This window comes from Bombus fervidus, chromosome 12 (genome assembly GCF_041682495.2).
Source record: "Bombus fervidus isolate BK054 chromosome 12, iyBomFerv1, whole genome shotgun sequence".
Taxonomy (NCBI): domain Eukaryota; kingdom Metazoa; phylum Arthropoda; class Insecta; order Hymenoptera; family Apidae; genus Bombus; species Bombus fervidus.
Window position 1 is genome coordinate 4853797 of NC_091528.1, and position 18936 is coordinate 4872732.

An 18936-nucleotide genomic window follows, 5' to 3' on the forward strand; every position below is an offset into this window, starting at 1 on the left:
TACGTTTTTAAGTCACTATTTGAATTTGTCTAACAAACTTCTGCATTTATTTCCTATGAATGCTACGATATTGTCAAATTCATATATTAAAAATGCCGCAAGTTTAATAAATGGTACGCGGCCAGATGGGGACATATATTCTGCATTGCTTCTTGGTTCTATTTGAAAATCAAGGCCACACATTTTAAGGAAAGCTTGTACAGCTAAACAATTTGCATTGTCAGGTAATAATATTTGTTCAACTTCATATGGTTGATACAAAGTAATTGGCTGAGGCCACGGCTCTTGTGCTAAAGAAAAGAGAATATTAATTAGGGTTTCTAAACAATAATACTAAGGTTTTGTATAATTATGAGGGAAACATGAGATAAAACATAAATGATGAAACTAAAGAAAGGTTTACAAAAGAAATATAGTATCTTTTATGCGAAAATTTGGCCATTATTTAAAGACGCATCAAAAAGAAAGTGGATAAATAACGTAAATTTGAGAGACAAGGTTAAGTTTCATGGCAGCCAGAACTTAAACGCGAAGTATGTATTGAAATAAAGTTTTAATAGTTACCTTCCAATTCTAGAGTGATAGAATCTGCTAACAGGGGACAAGGCATTTTATCTGGTAAGTGTAATACGAATAACAACGTGGAATTTAATTATTTTGCTCTACTCTGATCTACATCAAATGACAAAACAAGGAAAATCGGCGAAGGCAATATCGATTCTTTTTCATTATAAAAATTAATGCAATAAAATTGTTATAATATAATATAGTATTCTTTTTAAAGTAATTACATTATAATTAAATAACCACTAAATAAAATATATGTATTAAATATTTATGTAATTACGTTATATGTTTACATTAATCCTTATTAATTTTTAATTGAGCTATATTAAATACTTAATTAATTGTTATATACTATATGTTTATTAACAATGTTCTATAATGGCAAAAACAAGTAAATGTAAATCTATAATAATAATTATAATTACATATAAACAAATAAGATTGACTAATTTGTAACATAGTTCGAAACGAAAATGTATATAGTATTAAATATATATAGATTAATGATATTTAATTAATTGAAATACTACGACTTGGATGAAAATGTATACATATATTTAAAATCAAATATTCCTTATTTTCTTATATGAGAACTAAACAATTTATAACAGAGATACTTCTATACAAGTATATATAGTAAATTAGACATATTATAAAAAATAAATTAATAACATAATGGAAGGAGCATGTTAGAATTGTACTTTTTTAGCTGTGTCAAATTAATTACGATAATTTCTTGAAAAAGAATTGATTTGAAATTTGAACACTGCTAAAGTTCCCGCGTCGGAAGCGATTCGAGATTGCGCGAAAAATAATGCGCGATGAACAGTAGTCTCTTCCTCATTTAGACACAGCAAGATGTCGAAGAGAGGTAAGTTGTTTTTCAAGGCGAAAATCTAACGAAATTCATCAAAGTGTTAGCTATCAATTCAAAAAGAAATGAACAAACGTCAAACTAATGCTTGTAATATACAGTTGGAAAAATAATTTTTCGCTAATAATAACAGAATCTGGATAATTCGATGATTGTATTGGAGAAAAATACCACGTTAGCGTGCACATCGATAGCAAGGACTAATATGAAATTATTATTTTTTAAGGACGTGGTGGTTCTGCCGGAGCAAAATTTAGGATATCACTGGGTTTACCAGTTGGCGCAGTCATAAATTGTGCCGATAATACTGGTAAGTATGTAGAAAATGCTATAAAAATAAAGCTTAACCTAAAAAAGCTGGCTATGTTATGAACAAAAGCAACACATGATTAACGGTTGACATTCGCATTTCTTGATTATTTCTCGTAGATTTATTTTTACCTTGAATATGTTAAACAGTTAATTTAGTAGTACTAAAGCTCTTTAGTATAGTAGTTTCGTAAATAAATTTCTGAAATTTTACTTAAAATGAACATTATCACATATTATTATATGAATAAATATTAGTAATTAAATTGCTTATTCAAGCAAAGAGTGTTATTAAAACTATGTAGTAATTATTTAATACCATTAACAGAAGTGTGTTAAATTGAAATAGTTATAAATTGAGAAGTCCAACAAATCTATGAAATATGAATTATCCATTTATGCAATTTAACAATTTCAACCAATATATCTTTTACCTTTGCTATTTGATTAAATTCAAGTTTTTTCATAAAAGCCTCTGAATTTTACTAGATTGAATTTATAATATAAACGCTTTTTTTTTTTGTAGGTGCCAAAAATTTGTATGTCATCGCAGTTCAAGGTATTAAAGGCAGGCTAAATCGTCTGCCAGCTGCAGGATCAGGTGATATGATAGTTGCTACTGTCAAAAAGGGAAAACCTGAACTTAGAAAGAAGGGTAATTGGAATCATTTTGTAATTCAGTATTCTTCTTGAGGAATATATACATTAGTATTTCTATTATTTTTATTATTCATTTAATGTTAAAGTAGTTAAACTCTTTTCTATAGAAAGAACTTCTCAAAATTAATTATATAGAATTCTTGATCTTTATTATTTTATTATTAATTAATTTATATAATTATCAAGAGATAAAAACATGGTCATTTTATACTTCTTTTGCGATGATTAAGGGAAAGTATATAATTTATATGATTAAATAGGAATAAGTAACAATATTGATAACGTTTTTAAATTGCTTTTTTGTAGTTATGCCTGCAGTCGTAATACGGCAACGGAAACCGTTTAGAAGGAAAGACGGAGTTTTTATATATTTTGAAGACAATGCAGGGGTCATTGTTAATAATAAGGGAGAAATGAAAGGGTCAGCTATCACAGGACCCGTTGCAAAAGAATGTGCAGATTTATGGCCGAGGATAGCATCCAACGCCAGCAGTATCGCGTAAACATTCTGTATAAATAACGAATATTATACATAATGTTAAGTAAGATATTGAATTATGTTCTGAGAATTTTAATATATCGTCAATGCAATCCATTAACTCTATTCAAATTTAATAACGTAAAGGAGGATAACTATTCATACAACTTTTGATAAGAGTTCTTTCTGTGGAATATGAATGTATTAAACGCCTGCATTTTTCGCAGTTATATTATTAGCTTATCTTATATGTAAATAAAATTATCAGTTTGTGTAAACATTGTAATATAAATAAATAAAACGATATATAATAACAATATATCAGAAAATAACAATTTTTCAACACTTAATTACTACTATACACATATATGAACTAGATATGTTATACAAATCGAAATTATAATCTTCTTACACTGCCATTAGGTTCGTTACATTGTTGTACACTATTTGAACTCTATCTTATTTATGTATCTATCCCTACTACATACTTTAAATACAGGTCTTTTTTGTTAATATTAAAGAGACCAATAGAATGTTTGTACACAGAAGTAAATCATTGGTCACTTAACAGGCGGGTTATTCAAACATAAAGCTACGTCTGATATCATATATTATTCATAGTATAATTAAATTATGAATACACACTATACTACATTTTCAGACATACAATTATTATTTTGTATATACAATTAAACAAAATTTACGAAATAGTAAAAAGACAACAAATATACATATATATAATACCTGTCTGCAAAAGATTTTGAAGTAAAGCGTACGATTGCAGTATTTGACTGAATTTCCATCACTTGGCCACCGCAGCTTTCGAACATTTGTTTAAGATAACATTTAATAAACATAATATCCTGATCTTCAGGAAGGTTACTAACTAGGAGATCGCAATATGCAGTAACCTGGAAGGTATATAACTTTACAAAATACTAAAAAATATACACACATATGTGGAGATAATTAACATGTTCATATTTTACATTTATAAAGATAGTATGTATTTTAACCTAATTTACATAGATACACATATTACTACAAACTCAAAAATATTTTAATATCAACAGACAAATTAATAGACATACTTACATACGACAATAAAAAAAACAATTATGGTGAAATAGTTTATTGTACAAAGCTTCAATTACAAATGCTACTCGTGTTTCATTTTTTATTAAGAAAAGATTAGAAAAATGTCATATGAAATTAGAAATTAACTAATATTTATTTACCTGTATTGTTGTAGATGGCAGTGATTCCATAAGTTCTGAGAAATCATAGTGCTCATTAGCACACAGTATCAATGCTTCAGATATATTTTTCATGTGTAAAAGTATGACATGAATTTTCTTCCTATAACGTAAATCACTAAGATCAGGAGCAAAATTAATATCACCAGATATTAAAATCACAGCTGCTGGACTTCCATGAATATCAGCAAATCTTCTAATAGATTGCTTGAGTTTTTCATCAGCAGCATTTTTACATTCTCTAGCAACATGTATTAAATTAACCTGTGAAACACAAGATTTATAAATGCAACATTATAGTATAAAAAATGATACTATTATTAAATAATTTATAATTTTAAAAGATACACAGATTAACTTACCTGAGCATTATTCAATTCTTTCATAACCCGATTATTTTCTCTTAAGACATCACAAACTACAATAAATTCTGCTTCCCTATAACCACCAAAAAATTTTTCTCTAATTACTTGGGTTGCAGCCATGGCAGACCTTCCTTTTGGTACCTGTCATAATCATAAGAAATATTATATATTTAAATATATTTAACTATAGTATTATGTAATATATTTCAGTAATATAAAATTACAAGATTTAATACTAACATGGCAATTTTCTATATCCCAAAATACACCAATGGGTGGAAGATACGTTGGTAAAGATGAAAAATTAACTGGACTATCATGATGTGAGAAACGATGATATTTATAGTGACTTAACAATGGAGAAACAGATGCTCCATTTTCAGCTGTAACACTATTATTGCTACTATTTAGGTCACATAATGATTGAGATATGCTCCTTTCTATTAGCCTTTCATTTAGACCTTCTGTCTTATTTTGGTCATTTGTACAAAGTGCATAGTAATCTGCATTATCTTGGTCTGCCATGTGGTTTAAAGAATGTCATGTAACATTCCAATGCAAAATCTACGATCAAAATAATGTGTATAATAAATATATATTCAATGGGAATAAATAGAAACAATATTTTATTAATATATAATTACGCGCGATAGGGAAATAAAACCTAATAATGACAAGAGAATGAAGAGAGAATGAATATTAACAAAATTTATAGATATCACTATTACATTTTGTACTCTTAATAATGTATTAGTATTATTATTATGAACATCATTAAGTAATATTAAAAAATTGCACAGATAATATTCAATATATGATATAATATACAAAAAATCGTACGTTACCTAAAACATTAGTACATCACATAGTTTAAAAAATTGTTGTCGGCTTGTACGGGCATACAGGACGTGGCCAAACGTAAGATAAACGAAATTTGTTAAAAAGTTCTAGAAAAACTACAAAACAATCGGCAAATTAAAATCACAAACGACACACACATCGTACCGACTCCTGAATAAAATTAGTACCACAAACAGGAAGCAAACATCGATCAAAGTAACATGCAACTATCCAATTCGCTACCTCTCCCGCTTCTTACGCAGTGCACAATGCATCTTGCAAGCTCAGATAGTAACTTTACGTTTTTAAGTCACTATTTGAATTTGTCTAACAAACTTCTGCATTTATTTCCTATGAATGCTACGATATTGTCAAATTCATATATTAAAAATGCCGCAAGTTTAATAAATGGTACGCGGCCAGATGGGGACATATATTCTGCATTGCTTCTTGGTTCTATTTGAAAATCAAGGCCACACATTTTAAGGAAAGCTTGTACAGCTAAACAATTTGCATTGTCAGGTAATAATATTTGTTCAACTTCATATGGTTGATACAAAGTAATTGGCTGAGGCCACGGCTCTTGTGCTAAAGAAAAGAGAATATTAATTAGGGTTTCTAAACAATAATACTAAGGTTTTGTATAATTATGAGGGAAACATGAGATAAAACATAAATGATGAAACTAAAGAAAGGTTTACAAAAGAAATATAGTATCTTTTATGCGAAAATTTGGCCATTATTTAAAGACGCATCAAAAAGAAAGTGGATAAATAACGTAAATTTGAGAGACAAGGTTAAGTTTCATGGCAGCCAGAACTTAAACGCGAAGTATGTATTGAAATAAAGTTTTAATAGTTACCTTCCAATTCTAGAGTGATAGAATCTGCTAACAGGGGACAAGGCATTTTATCTGGTAAGTGTAATACGAATAACAACGTGGAATTTAATTATTTTGCTCTACTCTGATCTACATCAAATGACAAAACAAGGAAAATCGGCGAAGGCAATATCGATTCTTTTTCATTATAAAAATTAATGCAATAAAATTGTTATAATATAATATAGTATTCTTTTTAAAGTAATTACATTATAATTAAATAACCACTAAATAAAATATATGTATTAAATATTTATGTAATTACGTTATATGTTTACATTAATCCTTATTAATTTTTAATTGAGCTATATTAAATACTTAATTAATTGTTATATACTATATGTTTATTAACAATGTTCTATAATGGCAAAAACAAGTAAATGTAAATCTATAATAATAATTATAATTACATATAAACAAATAAGATTGACTAATTTGTAACATAGTTCGAAACGAAAATGTATATAGTATTAAATATATATAGATTAATGATATTTAATTAATTGAAATACTACGACTTGGATGAAAATGTATACATATATTTAAAATCAAATATTCCTTATTTTCTTATATGAGAACTAAACAATTTATAACAGAGATACTTCTATACAAGTATATATAGTAAATTAGACATATTATAAAAAATAAATTAATAACATAATGGAAGGAGCATGTTAGAATTGTACTTTTTTAGCTGTGTCAAATTAATTACGATAATTTCTTGAAAAAGAATTGATTTGAAATTTGAACACTGCTAAAGTTCCCGCGTCGGAAGCGATTCGAGATTGCGCGAAAAATAATGCGCGATGAACAGTAGTCTCTTCCTCATTTAGACACAGCAAGATGTCGAAGAGAGGTAAGTTGTTTTTCAAGGCGAAAATCTAACGAAATTCATCAAAGTGTTAGCTATCAATTCAAAAAGAAATGAACAAACGTCAAACTAATGCTTGTAATATACAGTTGGAAAAATAATTTTTCGCTAATAATAACAGAATCTGGATAATTCGATGATTGTATTGGAGAAAAATACCACGTTAGCGTGCACATCGATAGCAAGGACTAATATGAAATTATTATTTTTTAAGGACGTGGTGGTTCTGCCGGAGCAAAATTTAGGATATCACTGGGTTTACCAGTTGGCGCAGTCATAAATTGTGCCGATAATACTGGTAAGTATGTAGAAAATGCTATAAAAATAAAGCTTAACCTAAAAAAGCTGGCTATGTTATGAACAAAAGCAACACATGATTAACGGTTGACATTCGCATTTCTTGATTATTTCTCGTAGATTTATTTTTACCTTGAATATGTTAAACAGTTAATTTAGTAGTACTAAAGCTCTTTAGTATAGTAGTTTCGTAAATAAATTTCTGAAATTTTACTTAAAATGAACATTATCACATATTATTATATGAATAAATATTAGTAATTAAATTGCTTATTCAAGCAAAGAGTGTTATTAAAACTATGTAGTAATTATTTAATACCATTAACAGAAGTGTGTTAAATTGAAATAGTTATAAATTGAGAAGTCCAACAAATCTATGAAATATGAATTATCCATTTATGCAATTTAACAATTTCAACCAATATATCTTTTACCTTTGCTATTTGATTAAATTCAAGTTTTTTCATAAAAGCCTCTGAATTTTACTAGATTGAATTTATAATATAAACGCTTTTTTTTTTTGTAGGTGCCAAAAATTTGTATGTCATCGCAGTTCAAGGTATTAAAGGCAGGCTAAATCGTCTGCCAGCTGCAGGATCAGGTGATATGATAGTTGCTACTGTCAAAAAGGGAAAACCTGAACTTAGAAAGAAGGGTAATTGGAATCATTTTGTAATTCAGTATTCTTCTTGAGGAATATATACATTAGTATTTCTATTATTTTTATTATTCATTTAATGTTAAAGTAGTTAAACTCTTTTCTATAGAAAGAACTTCTCAAAATTAATTATATAGAATTCTTGATCTTTATTATTTTATTATTAATTAATTTATATAATTATCAAGAGATAAAAACATGGTCATTTTATACTTCTTTTGCGATGATTAAGGGAAAGTATATAATTTATATGATTAAATAGGAATAAGTAACAATATTGATAACGTTTTTAAATTGCTTTTTTGTAGTTATGCCTGCAGTCGTAATACGGCAACGGAAACCGTTTAGAAGGAAAGACGGAGTTTTTATATATTTTGAAGACAATGCAGGGGTCATTGTTAATAATAAGGGAGAAATGAAAGGGTCAGCTATCACAGGACCCGTTGCAAAAGAATGTGCAGATTTATGGCCGAGGATAGCATCCAACGCCAGCAGTATCGCGTAAACATTCTGTATAAATAACGAATATTATACATAATGTTAAGTAAGATATTGAATTATGTTCTGAGAATTTTAATATATCGTCAATGCAATCCATTAACTCTATTCAAATTTAATAACGTAAAGGAGGATAACTATTCATACAACTTTTGATAAGAGTTCTTTCTGTGGAATATGAATGTATTAAACGCCTGCATTTTTCGCAGTTATATTATTAGCTTATCTTATATGTAAATAAAATTATCAGTTTGTGTAAACATTGTAATATAAATAAATAAAACGATATATAATAACAATATATCAGAAAATAACAATTTTTCAACACTTAATTACTACTATACACATATATGAACTAGATATGTTATACAAATCGAAATTATAATCTTCTTACACTGCCATTAGGTTCGTTACATTGTTGTACACTATTTGAACTCTATCTTATTTATGTATCTATCCCTACTACATACTTTAAATACAGGTCTTTTTTGTTAATATTAAAGAGACCAATAGAATGTTTGTACACAGAAGTAAATCATTGGTCACTTAACAGGCGGGTTATTCAAACATAAAGCTACGTCTGATATCATATATTATTCATAGTATAATTAAATTATGAATACACACTATACTACATTTTCAGACATACAATTATTATTTTGTATATACAATTAAACAAAATTTACGAAATAGTAAAAAGACAACAAATATACATATATATAATACCTGTCTGCAAAAGATTTTGAAGTAAAGCGTACGATTGCAGTATTTGACTGAATTTCCATCACTTGGCCACCGCAGCTTTCGAACATTTGTTTAAGATAACATTTAATAAACATAATATCCTGATCTTCAGGAAGGTTACTAACTAGGAGATCGCAATATGCAGTAACCTGGAAGGTATATAACTTTACAAAATACTAAAAAATATACACACATATGTGGAGATAATTAACATGTTCATATTTTACATTTATAAAGATAGTATGTATTTTAACCTAATTTACATAGATACACATATTACTACAAACTCAAAAATATTTTAATATCAACAGACAAATTAATAGACATACTTACATACGACAATAAAAAAAACAATTATGGTGAAATAGTTTATTGTACAAAGCTTCAATTACAAATGCTACTCGTGTTTCATTTTTTATTAAGAAAAGATTAGAAAAATGTCATATGAAATTAGAAATTAACTAATATTTATTTACCTGTATTGTTGTAGATGGCAGTGATTCCATAAGTTCTGAGAAATCATAGTGCTCATTAGCACACAGTATCAATGCTTCAGATATATTTTTCATGTGTAAAAGTATGACATGAATTTTCTTCCTATAACGTAAATCACTAAGATCAGGAGCAAAATTAATATCACCAGATATTAAAATCACAGCTGCTGGACTTCCATGAATATCAGCAAATCTTCTAATAGATTGCTTGAGTTTTTCATCAGCAGCATTTTTACATTCTCTAGCAACATGTATTAAATTAACCTGTGAAACACAAGATTTATAAATGCAACATTATAGTATAAAAAATGATACTATTATTAAATAATTTATAATTTTAAAAGATACACAGATTAACTTACCTGAGCATTATTCAATTCTTTCATAACCCGATTATTTTCTCTTAAGACATCACAAACTACAATAAATTCTGCTTCCCTATAACCACCAAAAAATTTTTCTCTAATTACTTGGGTTGCAGCCATGGCAGACCTTCCTTTTGGTACCTGTCATAATCATAAGAAATATTATATATTTAAATATATTTAACTATAGTATTATGTAATATATTTCAGTAATATAAAATTACAAGATTTAATACTAACATGGCAATTTTCTATATCCCAAAATACACCAATGGGTGGAAGATACGTTGGTAAAGATGAAAAATTAACTGGACTATCATGATGTGAGAAACGATGATATTTATAGTGACTTAACAATGGAGAAACAGATGCTCCATTTTCAGCTGTAACACTATTATTGCTACTATTTAGGTCACATAATGATTGAGATATGCTCCTTTCTATTAGCCTTTCATTTAGACCTTCTGTCTTATTTTGGTCATTTGTACAAAGTGCATAGTAATCTGCATTATCTTGGTCTGCCATGTGGTTTAAAGAATGTCATGTAACATTCCAATGCAAAATCTACGATCAAAATAATGTGTATAATAAATATATATTCAATGGGAATAAATAGAAACAATATTTTATTAATATATAATTACGCGCGATAGGGAAATAAAACCTAATAATGACAAGAGAATGAAGAGAGAATGAATATTAACAAAATTTATAGATATCACTATTACATTTTGTACTCTTAATAATGTATTAGTATTATTATTATGAACATCATTAAGTAATATTAAAAAATTGCACAGATAATATTCAATATATGATATAATATACAAAAAATCGTACGTTACCTAAAACATTAGTACATCACATAGTTTAAAAAATTGTTGTCGGCTTGTACGGGCATACAGGACGTGGCCAAACGTAAGATAAACGAAATTTGTTAAAAAGTTCTAGAAAAACTACAAAACAATCGGCAAATTAAAATCACAAACGACACACACATCGTACCGACTCCTGAATAAAATTAGTACCACAAACAGGAAGCAAACATCGATCAAAGTAACATGCAACTATCCAATTCGCTACCTCTCCCGCTTCTTACGCAGTGCACAATGCATCTTGCAAGCTCAGATAGTAACTTTACGTTTTTAAGTCACTATTTGAATTTGTCTAACAAACTTCTGCATTTATTTCCTATGAATGCTACGATATTGTCAAATTCATATATTAAAAATGCCGCAAGTTTAATAAATGGTACGCGGCCAGATGGGGACATATATTCTGCATTGCTTCTTGGTTCTATTTGAAAATCAAGGCCACACATTTTAAGGAAAGCTTGTACAGCTAAACAATTTGCATTGTCAGGTAATAATATTTGTTCAACTTCATATGGTTGATACAAAGTAATTGGCTGAGGCCACGGCTCTTGTGCTAAAGAAAAGAGAATATTAATTAGGGTTTCTAAACAATAATACTAAGGTTTTGTATAATTATGAGGGAAACATGAGATAAAACATAAATGATGAAACTAAAGAAAGGTTTACAAAAGAAATATAGTATCTTTTATGCGAAAATTTGGCCATTATTTAAAGACGCATCAAAAAGAAAGTGGATAAATAACGTAAATTTGAGAGACAAGGTTAAGTTTCATGGCAGCCAGAACTTAAACGCGAAGTATGTATTGAAATAAAGTTTTAATAGTTACCTTCCAATTCTAGAGTGATAGAATCTGCTAACAGGGGACAAGGCATTTTATCTGGTAAGTGTAATACGAATAACAACGTGGAATTTAATTATTTTGCTCTACTCTGATCTACATCAAATGACAAAACAAGGAAAATCGGCGAAGGCAATATCGATTCTTTTTCATTATAAAAATTAATGCAATAAAATTGTTATAATATAATATAGTATTCTTTTTAAAGTAATTACATTATAATTAAATAACCACTAAATAAAATATATGTATTAAATATTTATGTAATTACGTTATATGTTTACATTAATCCTTATTAATTTTTAATTGAGCTATATTAAATACTTAATTAATTGTTATATACTATATGTTTATTAACAATGTTCTATAATGGCAAAAACAAGTAAATGTAAATCTATAATAATAATTATAATTACATATAAACAAATAAGATTGACTAATTTGTAACATAGTTCGAAACGAAAATGTATATAGTATTAAATATATATAGATTAATGATATTTAATTAATTGAAATACTACGACTTGGATGAAAATGTATACATATATTTAAAATCAAATATTCCTTATTTTCTTATATGAGAACTAAACAATTTATAACAGAGATACTTCTATACAAGTATATATAGTAAATTAGACATATTATAAAAAATAAATTAATAACATAATGGAAGGAGCATGTTAGAATTGTACTTTTTTAGCTGTGTCAAATTAATTACGATAATTTCTTGAAAAAGAATTGATTTGAAATTTGAACACTGCTAAAGTTCCCGCGTCGGAAGCGATTCGAGATTGCGCGAAAAATAATGCGCGATGAACAGTAGTCTCTTCCTCATTTAGACACAGCAAGATGTCGAAGAGAGGTAAGTTGTTTTTCAAGGCGAAAATCTAACGAAATTCATCAAAGTGTTAGCTATCAATTCAAAAAGAAATGAACAAACGTCAAACTAATGCTTGTAATATACAGTTGGAAAAATAATTTTTCGCTAATAATAACAGAATCTGGATAATTCGATGATTGTATTGGAGAAAAATACCACGTTAGCGTGCACATCGATAGCAAGGACTAATATGAAATTATTATTTTTTAAGGACGTGGTGGTTCTGCCGGAGCAAAATTTAGGATATCACTGGGTTTACCAGTTGGCGCAGTCATAAATTGTGCCGATAATACTGGTAAGTATGTAGAAAATGCTATAAAAATAAAGCTTAACCTAAAAAAGCTGGCTATGTTATGAACAAAAGCAACACATGATTAACGGTTGACATTCGCATTTCTTGATTATTTCTCGTAGATTTATTTTTACCTTGAATATGTTAAACAGTTAATTTAGTAGTACTAAAGCTCTTTAGTATAGTAGTTTCGTAAATAAATTTCTGAAATTTTACTTAAAATGAACATTATCACATATTATTATATGAATAAATATTAGTAATTAAATTGCTTATTCAAGCAAAGAGTGTTATTAAAACTATGTAGTAATTATTTAATACCATTAACAGAAGTGTGTTAAATTGAAATAGTTATAAATTGAGAAGTCCAACAAATCTATGAAATATGAATTATCCATTTATGCAATTTAACAATTTCAACCAATATATCTTTTACCTTTGCTATTTGATTAAATTCAAGTTTTTTCATAAAAGCCTCTGAATTTTACTAGATTGAATTTATAATATAAACGCTTTTTTTTTTTGTAGGTGCCAAAAATTTGTATGTCATCGCAGTTCAAGGTATTAAAGGCAGGCTAAATCGTCTGCCAGCTGCAGGATCAGGTGATATGATAGTTGCTACTGTCAAAAAGGGAAAACCTGAACTTAGAAAGAAGGGTAATTGGAATCATTTTGTAATTCAGTATTCTTCTTGAGGAATATATACATTAGTATTTCTATTATTTTTATTATTCATTTAATGTTAAAGTAGTTAAACTCTTTTCTATAGAAAGAACTTCTCAAAATTAATTATATAGAATTCTTGATCTTTATTATTTTATTATTAATTAATTTATATAATTATCAAGAGATAAAAACATGGTCATTTTATACTTCTTTTGCGATGATTAAGGGAAAGTATATAATTTATATGATTAAATAGGAATAAGTAACAATATTGATAACGTTTTTAAATTGCTTTTTTGTAGTTATGCCTGCAGTCGTAATACGGCAACGGAAACCGTTTAGAAGGAAAGACGGAGTTTTTATATATTTTGAAGACAATGCAGGGGTCATTGTTAATAATAAGGGAGAAATGAAAGGGTCAGCTATCACAGGACCCGTTGCAAAAGAATGTGCAGATTTATGGCCGAGGATAGCATCCAACGCCAGCAGTATCGCGTAAACATTCTGTAGAAGTTTATTGCCATTAATAAAATAAATTTGAGCATTTTCTTGTCATATTGTGTTGTACTGTTTACAACCGTGTTATACACCCGTTAATAAAACACTTGCACTGTACATTTATCTTGCAGAATTGGTAACAATTTCTGATTCAGTTACAGTACCGTTTCTATATATAAAATTTGCTAAAAGTGTAAGAGTATTATTAATATGTAATACATACATACATATTACGTTATATAAATAACAACATTACCTCGAATTTGCTGAAAGTAACTTGTTTTCTCTTTTTGAAATTTGTCGGAAATTTTCAAACCAAGAAAGATATTAAAATCACAGCTGCTGGACTTCCATGAATATCAACAAATCTTTTATCTTGCAGTGTTTCAAAAAATAATACTACTATTAAATTTATAATTTTAAATGATACACAGATTAACTTACCTAAGCATTATTCAATTTGCGATTAGTTCCACTTGATTTCTCTTGATTCCATCACTTTCATCGCTGCATGGTGAAATTTTGCGGACTACCGCCACATATATGCATTCTGTAAAAGTCATCAATTTGGCTGAAAAACTCATATACGCGTTCGGTGAAAACTACTGATAGAACCAAGACTCATGTGTGTCATTTTATTTATCCTGTAAAGAATTTATGCATGTACGTGTCTAGAATTTGACATCTATGAACGAAAAGCGCATCTACACAGAAATGTGCGCGGGTAATTTTAAATGACTATCGCAGCAGCAGCACGGGCTCACGGTACTGTTGACTTCGAACCTTTCCGCCCGCAAAGGGCTAAAATTCTCAAGATTTGGTAACGCTGGAACTAACATGTCTTCGATAATCTATATTTCGTAAATGATTTAGATCTCTACTCAGGTAAATAATTTAATACTTTCTTTTCTTATTCTATTCGTATTCTTTTGCATAAGAGTTAACTTTGTAGAAATGTACTATAATTTTATAATCTTATATACAAATACAATTATATGCAATTAAATATACATAACACAAGATATATATTAAATGCATAAAAAAATATTTTATACATTTTATCACTCTTTTCAAAAATTCTAAAAGGAATATGATAAGAAAATATGATTTTTCAATTACAACAAAATTAAATGTCGGTGAAGTATCTTATACAATTTTTTATTTTCCCACTGCATACAGATTTGAGAATGCAACGTGCTCCATTAAGCACTTGTAGCTGATGGTGCCGAGGTAGTAGCTTGTGCCTGTTCCTCGCGAATACGGTCTTTCTTAAGTTGACCCATAAACGAAGCCTTATCAGCAGCAGTCTGGAAACGACCATGTCCAAATTTGGAGCTGGTATCGATGAATTTAAGATTGATCTTTTCCAACGCTGAACGTTTGGTGTGTACCAGTAAAGACTATAAAGAAATACATGTTTGCATTGTAATTATATTAATTTGATATAAGATAATTATAATTCTGATTGCATATCAGTCCTATCATTATATATCACTTTAATTTCATAAAAGTAACTTGGCTCTATGGATTTCATCACGAAAATACTAATAAAATTACTAAAAAAACCAGTCATAGTGTATTACTACCTTGCGTAATGTTATCACACGCTTTTTTGGTCCCATACAACAACCCTTGATCATAATGAAGTCATTATTCACTTCACCATAGTGAGGGAAACCTCCCATAGGAGTGATAGTTTTTTCAGTAAGATCGTATTCTGTAGATGCGTTGTTCTTCACGATCTGAAAAGTATTGAAAATTTATGTAAGTATTTCATGACAGACAATAGAAATTTATAATGAATTAATATATAATACCGTGTTACTTGCTTTGGAGATCTAAAGTATCATAATCGACGGCTTTAGATACTATGACTACAAGTTATTCATGTACGCCTCTCATAAAGTTACCTTCGTAAAAAAAGAAAATAACATAGGGAAGAGGCACTATTTTTCAAAAAAGGTAGACACGTACCTTGCCATCTTTAGTATGAATTCCTTGCCCAATTCTATAGATTTTCTTGTTCATTTCTGTACGATGGTGGTAACCCTTTTGACCAGCACGGGCAACAGTGAAAGAAACACGGCTTGGATGCCATGCTCCAATACAAGCAACTTTTCTTAGACCTTTGTGAGTCTTACGTGGCAACTTTTTTGTATGCCAACGCGATGTAACACCTGCAAAGATTGTACATACATATGTGTATTATATGCTATGTTCATTAAGAACAAGCTTCAAAAGAATAGAAGCGCAACTTTTAGGATTAAAAGGATAACTTTTAGTATTAGTAAGGACTTCAGTAGGAAGGCAGCATGAAATATCTTCAAAACAATCAGATAAATCTTATCATGCTTTGTCATCATTTAGTCCATGTTTTTTAAATTACATACATAATTTTTAACTCTTTGCGGACTATCGCCGCATATATGCGTTCTGGGTAAACTGGTAAATTTGGCTGAGGAACTCATATATGCTTTTGGCAAAGACAACTGATAGAGCTCAAAGATTCATGTGTTCCACGTAAACGCGTCGCTATGGTCGAGAAACTGATATCTCATATATGCGTATATGTAAAAGACTCAAATATCATCAATATTATTCTGTGAAGAATCTGTGCATGTACATGTCTAGAATTTGACATTTATGAACGAATAGCGTGTCTAAACAGAAAAGTGCACTGGCAATTTTAAATACCAACGGTACGGTTGACTTCCAACCGTCCCGTCCACAAATCATATAGAGAAATGAACTATATTAGACATACCTTTATATCCTTTTCCTTTTGTGACGCCAATCACATCTATCATTTCGTCTGGAGCAAAGACGTTATTGACAGGGACTGGTTTTTCCAAATGTTCACGAGCCCATTGAACTTTGTCTTCAATAGTTCCACCATTTAGTTGAATTTCCATTATATGGGCTTTCTTTTGACGTTGCCTCAACAGTTTCATCTATAATTAACAACGATTTTAATAAATATTATGTAAATGAAGATTTTATAATGTAATATAAATACATTTTATATAATAGAATTACCTGTGTGTGAGCAACAATTCGCACGACTTTGCAGTACTTAATAATCTTTGCAAAGTCACTTTCAATAGATTTACGGCCAAGATCATCTTGCCATTTCTTGGAAGCCTTTGTAAATGCCTTCTTTTTGCTCTTATACCTACACAAAAGTAACTATAATGGCTGTATTTTTGCTATACAAGTTACAGGTAACCGCATCTGCAACGTGCCAGCCTCATCATAATGAGCGGAGACTGTACACACTTTGGATCAACCTTATCAAAAGATTTCTCAATTTCGAGGTTAAATCCAAATAAATGCTCTCATCGAAATGAGCGGAGAGCTGATTTTAGATTGATTTTAATATGCTCCATAACACTATGTAATAGATGTTTAATATATGTTAACATAAAAGCATTACCAGTTTTTATAAAATCTTCTTCGACAATCTTCCGACAAATGTTCAGCCCATACTGTAGTCAGGGCACGTAATCCATGTGGAGTTTCAATATACCCAACAACACCAACTACAATCATAGGTGGTGCTTCTAAAATGGTAACTGCTTCTACAATTTCTTTCTTATTTACCTCTAAATAAAGAAAGCAAAATATAAAATTAGATGTGTATTCATACAGGTATCATAAAAAGTTATTGTAATATAATAAAACTGTGCCAGGCATGGTTTGTCTCAATGATCATCACCCAATGGGTTCCAAAGAGGTTATGGAATATGCCGTGCCTCCCTGCTCTCTGCATTCGCAGGGCATAGAGTTGTTTTTCGACACTGCGGTTCAGACCATACTGCACAATATCAAGCAGCTCTTTTACCGCAACCAAAGTTGACCAACACATTTCTGCATTTATCAAACTAAGGCCATAATGTCGGACATGCAGTATTGCTTTGCTAGCTGACTGCAGGGCAAAATTAGATTTGATTGGACATAAAGCAAGAAAAATCAAATATCTAATTGAAGATACTAGCATTAACAGTCGAAAAAAAAACAGAAAATTAATTAAAATTGGATATCTGAGGCATGAATATTGAAAGAAATATACATAAAGTCAGATTTCCATTGCACAAAGGCAATAATTTTTAAGATGTCATAAAGACAAGCGATTTCTTCTCACGTGCAGCTGCAGCTTTTCCTTTTTTAAAGTTTATGGTTATATATGCCATCCCGTAGACTATTGAAATACGCGACAAAATTTTGTCTCTACCGATTAACAAAATGGTGGAAATCGGGATCGCTTTTTAGTATAGCAAATAGCCAACCAACTAACAGGGGTAGTAGATATTATATAGTTTTAATCTATTATATTTAAAGAAACAAATAAATTATATTAGAAAATATTACTTACTTGATCCAGGACGATCAGCTTCCCTGACTACGTGAGTCATACCAGCTTTGTAACCAACAAAAGCCGTTAAATGTACAGGTTTGCTCGGATCATCTTTGGGGAAAGCCTTAACTTTACCACGATGCCGTTGAGATCTTTTTTTGGGATAGAATCCCATAGATCCATGGCGGGGTGCACTGAATTTTCTGTGCGACTATAAAAGGCATATTTTTCATGTAAATTGAACAATACATATAAATAAGAAAAAAACACAATTAGTTTATATATCAGACCGCCCTAGAGTTTATCCTCAAAATTTTTCAGTTTAATAACCATAAACATTTAAAAAATGTGATCATCATGAAACGTGATTGAAGTG

The 18936-nt window shown here is 29.2% G+C and overlaps 9 protein-coding genes, 1 long non-coding RNA gene and 1 other non-coding gene across 13 annotated transcripts; 3 read left to right on the top strand and 8 right to left on the bottom strand.

Moving 5' to 3' along the window:
• Positions 1-888, bottom strand: LOC141445856 (metaxin-2-like). The gene is made up of 2 exons (XM_074111988.1): positions 565-888; positions 1-290 (listed from the first exon to the last, which is right to left on the bottom strand). The coding sequence occupies exons 1-2, from the start codon at positions 608-610 to the stop codon at positions 16-18; spliced, it is 321 nt and encodes a 106-aa protein (XP_073968089.1). The 5' UTR covers positions 611-888; the 3' UTR covers positions 1-15.
• Positions 889-1305: 417 nt separating this feature from the next.
• On the top strand, positions 1306-2914 carry LOC139992760 (large ribosomal subunit protein uL14). Its single transcript, XM_072013936.1, has 4 exons — positions 1306-1438; positions 1668-1751; positions 2277-2405; positions 2717-2914. Exons 1-4 carry the CDS (start codon positions 1426-1428, stop codon positions 2911-2913), a joined length of 423 nt encoding a protein of 140 aa, XP_071870037.1. The 5' UTR covers positions 1306-1425; the 3' UTR covers position 2914.
• A 663-nt stretch (positions 2915-3577) lies between these two features.
• On the bottom strand, positions 3578-5645 carry LOC139992762 (meiosis regulator and mRNA stability factor 1-like). 2 transcript variants are annotated; one of them, XM_072013939.2, is made up of 6 exons: positions 5538-5645; positions 5355-5465; positions 4750-5073; positions 4507-4650; positions 4127-4408; positions 3578-3799 (listed from the first exon to the last, which is right to left on the bottom strand). In XM_072013939.2, exons 3-6 carry the CDS (start codon positions 5032-5034, stop codon positions 3578-3580), a joined length of 933 nt encoding a protein of 310 aa, XP_071870040.1. In that variant the 5' UTR covers positions 5035-5073; positions 5355-5465; positions 5538-5645. The 2 variants fall into 2 exon arrangements, with proteins under 2 accessions (XP_071870040.1, XP_071870041.1); XM_072013940.1 differs by lacking the exons at positions 5355-5465; positions 5538-5645 and having other exon boundaries at positions 4750-5074.
• A 2-nt stretch (positions 5646-5647) lies between these two features.
• LOC141445857 (metaxin-2-like) lies at positions 5648-6536 on the bottom strand. The gene is made up of 2 exons (XM_074111989.1): positions 6212-6536; positions 5648-5937 (listed from the first exon to the last, which is right to left on the bottom strand). Exons 1-2 carry the CDS (start codon positions 6255-6257, stop codon positions 5663-5665), a joined length of 321 nt encoding a protein of 106 aa, XP_073968090.1. The 5' UTR covers positions 6258-6536; the 3' UTR covers positions 5648-5662.
• Positions 6537-6952: 416 nt separating this feature from the next.
• On the top strand, positions 6953-8561 carry LOC139992763 (large ribosomal subunit protein uL14). Its single transcript, XM_072013941.1, has 4 exons — positions 6953-7085; positions 7315-7398; positions 7924-8052; positions 8364-8561. The coding sequence occupies exons 1-4, from the start codon at positions 7073-7075 to the stop codon at positions 8558-8560; spliced, it is 423 nt and encodes a 140-aa protein (XP_071870042.1). The 5' UTR covers positions 6953-7072; the 3' UTR covers position 8561.
• A 663-nt stretch (positions 8562-9224) lies between these two features.
• Positions 9225-11292, bottom strand: LOC139993348 (meiosis regulator and mRNA stability factor 1-like). Of its 2 annotated transcripts, XM_072014992.2 has the most exons (6): positions 11185-11292; positions 11002-11112; positions 10397-10720; positions 10154-10297; positions 9774-10055; positions 9225-9446 (listed from the first exon to the last, which is right to left on the bottom strand). In XM_072014992.2, the coding sequence occupies exons 3-6, from the start codon at positions 10679-10681 to the stop codon at positions 9225-9227; spliced, it is 933 nt and encodes a 310-aa protein (XP_071871093.1). In that variant the 5' UTR covers positions 10682-10720; positions 11002-11112; positions 11185-11292. The 2 variants fall into 2 exon arrangements, with proteins under 2 accessions (XP_071871093.1, XP_071871094.1); XM_072014993.1 differs by lacking the exons at positions 11002-11112; positions 11185-11292 and having other exon boundaries at positions 10397-10721.
• A 2-nt stretch (positions 11293-11294) lies between these two features.
• On the bottom strand, positions 11295-12183 carry LOC141445867 (metaxin-2-like). The gene is made up of 2 exons (XM_074112013.1): positions 11859-12183; positions 11295-11584 (listed from the first exon to the last, which is right to left on the bottom strand). Exons 1-2 carry the CDS (start codon positions 11902-11904, stop codon positions 11310-11312), a joined length of 321 nt encoding a protein of 106 aa, XP_073968114.1. The 5' UTR covers positions 11905-12183; the 3' UTR covers positions 11295-11309.
• Positions 12184-12600: 417 nt separating this feature from the next.
• Positions 12601-14263, top strand: LOC139993356 (large ribosomal subunit protein uL14). The gene is made up of 4 exons (XM_072015009.1): positions 12601-12732; positions 12962-13045; positions 13571-13699; positions 14011-14263. The coding sequence occupies exons 1-4, from the start codon at positions 12720-12722 to the stop codon at positions 14205-14207; spliced, it is 423 nt and encodes a 140-aa protein (XP_071871110.1). The 5' UTR covers positions 12601-12719; the 3' UTR covers positions 14208-14263.
• LOC139993358 (uncharacterized) lies at positions 13828-14642 on the bottom strand. The gene is made up of 2 exons (XR_011801368.1): positions 14463-14642; positions 13828-14391 (listed from the first exon to the last, which is right to left on the bottom strand). It is a non-coding gene; the product is annotated as an uncharacterized lncRNA (long non-coding RNA).
• Positions 14643-15350: 708 nt separating this feature from the next.
• Positions 15351-18802, bottom strand: Rpl3 (ribosomal protein L3). Its single transcript, XM_072014989.1, has 7 exons — positions 18579-18802; positions 17640-17808; positions 17243-17378; positions 16971-17157; positions 16181-16383; positions 15793-15948; positions 15351-15606 (listed from the first exon to the last, which is right to left on the bottom strand). Exons 1-7 carry the CDS (start codon positions 18733-18735, stop codon positions 15409-15411), a joined length of 1206 nt encoding a protein of 401 aa, XP_071871090.1. The 5' UTR covers positions 18736-18802; the 3' UTR covers positions 15351-15408.
• Positions 18803-18840: 38 nt separating this feature from the next.
• On the bottom strand, positions 18841-18919 carry LOC139993391 (small nucleolar RNA U43). Its single transcript, XR_011801372.1, has one exon. It is a non-coding gene; the product is annotated as a small nucleolar RNA U43 (small nucleolar RNA).
• Between the last annotated feature and the right edge of the window lie 17 nt (positions 18920-18936).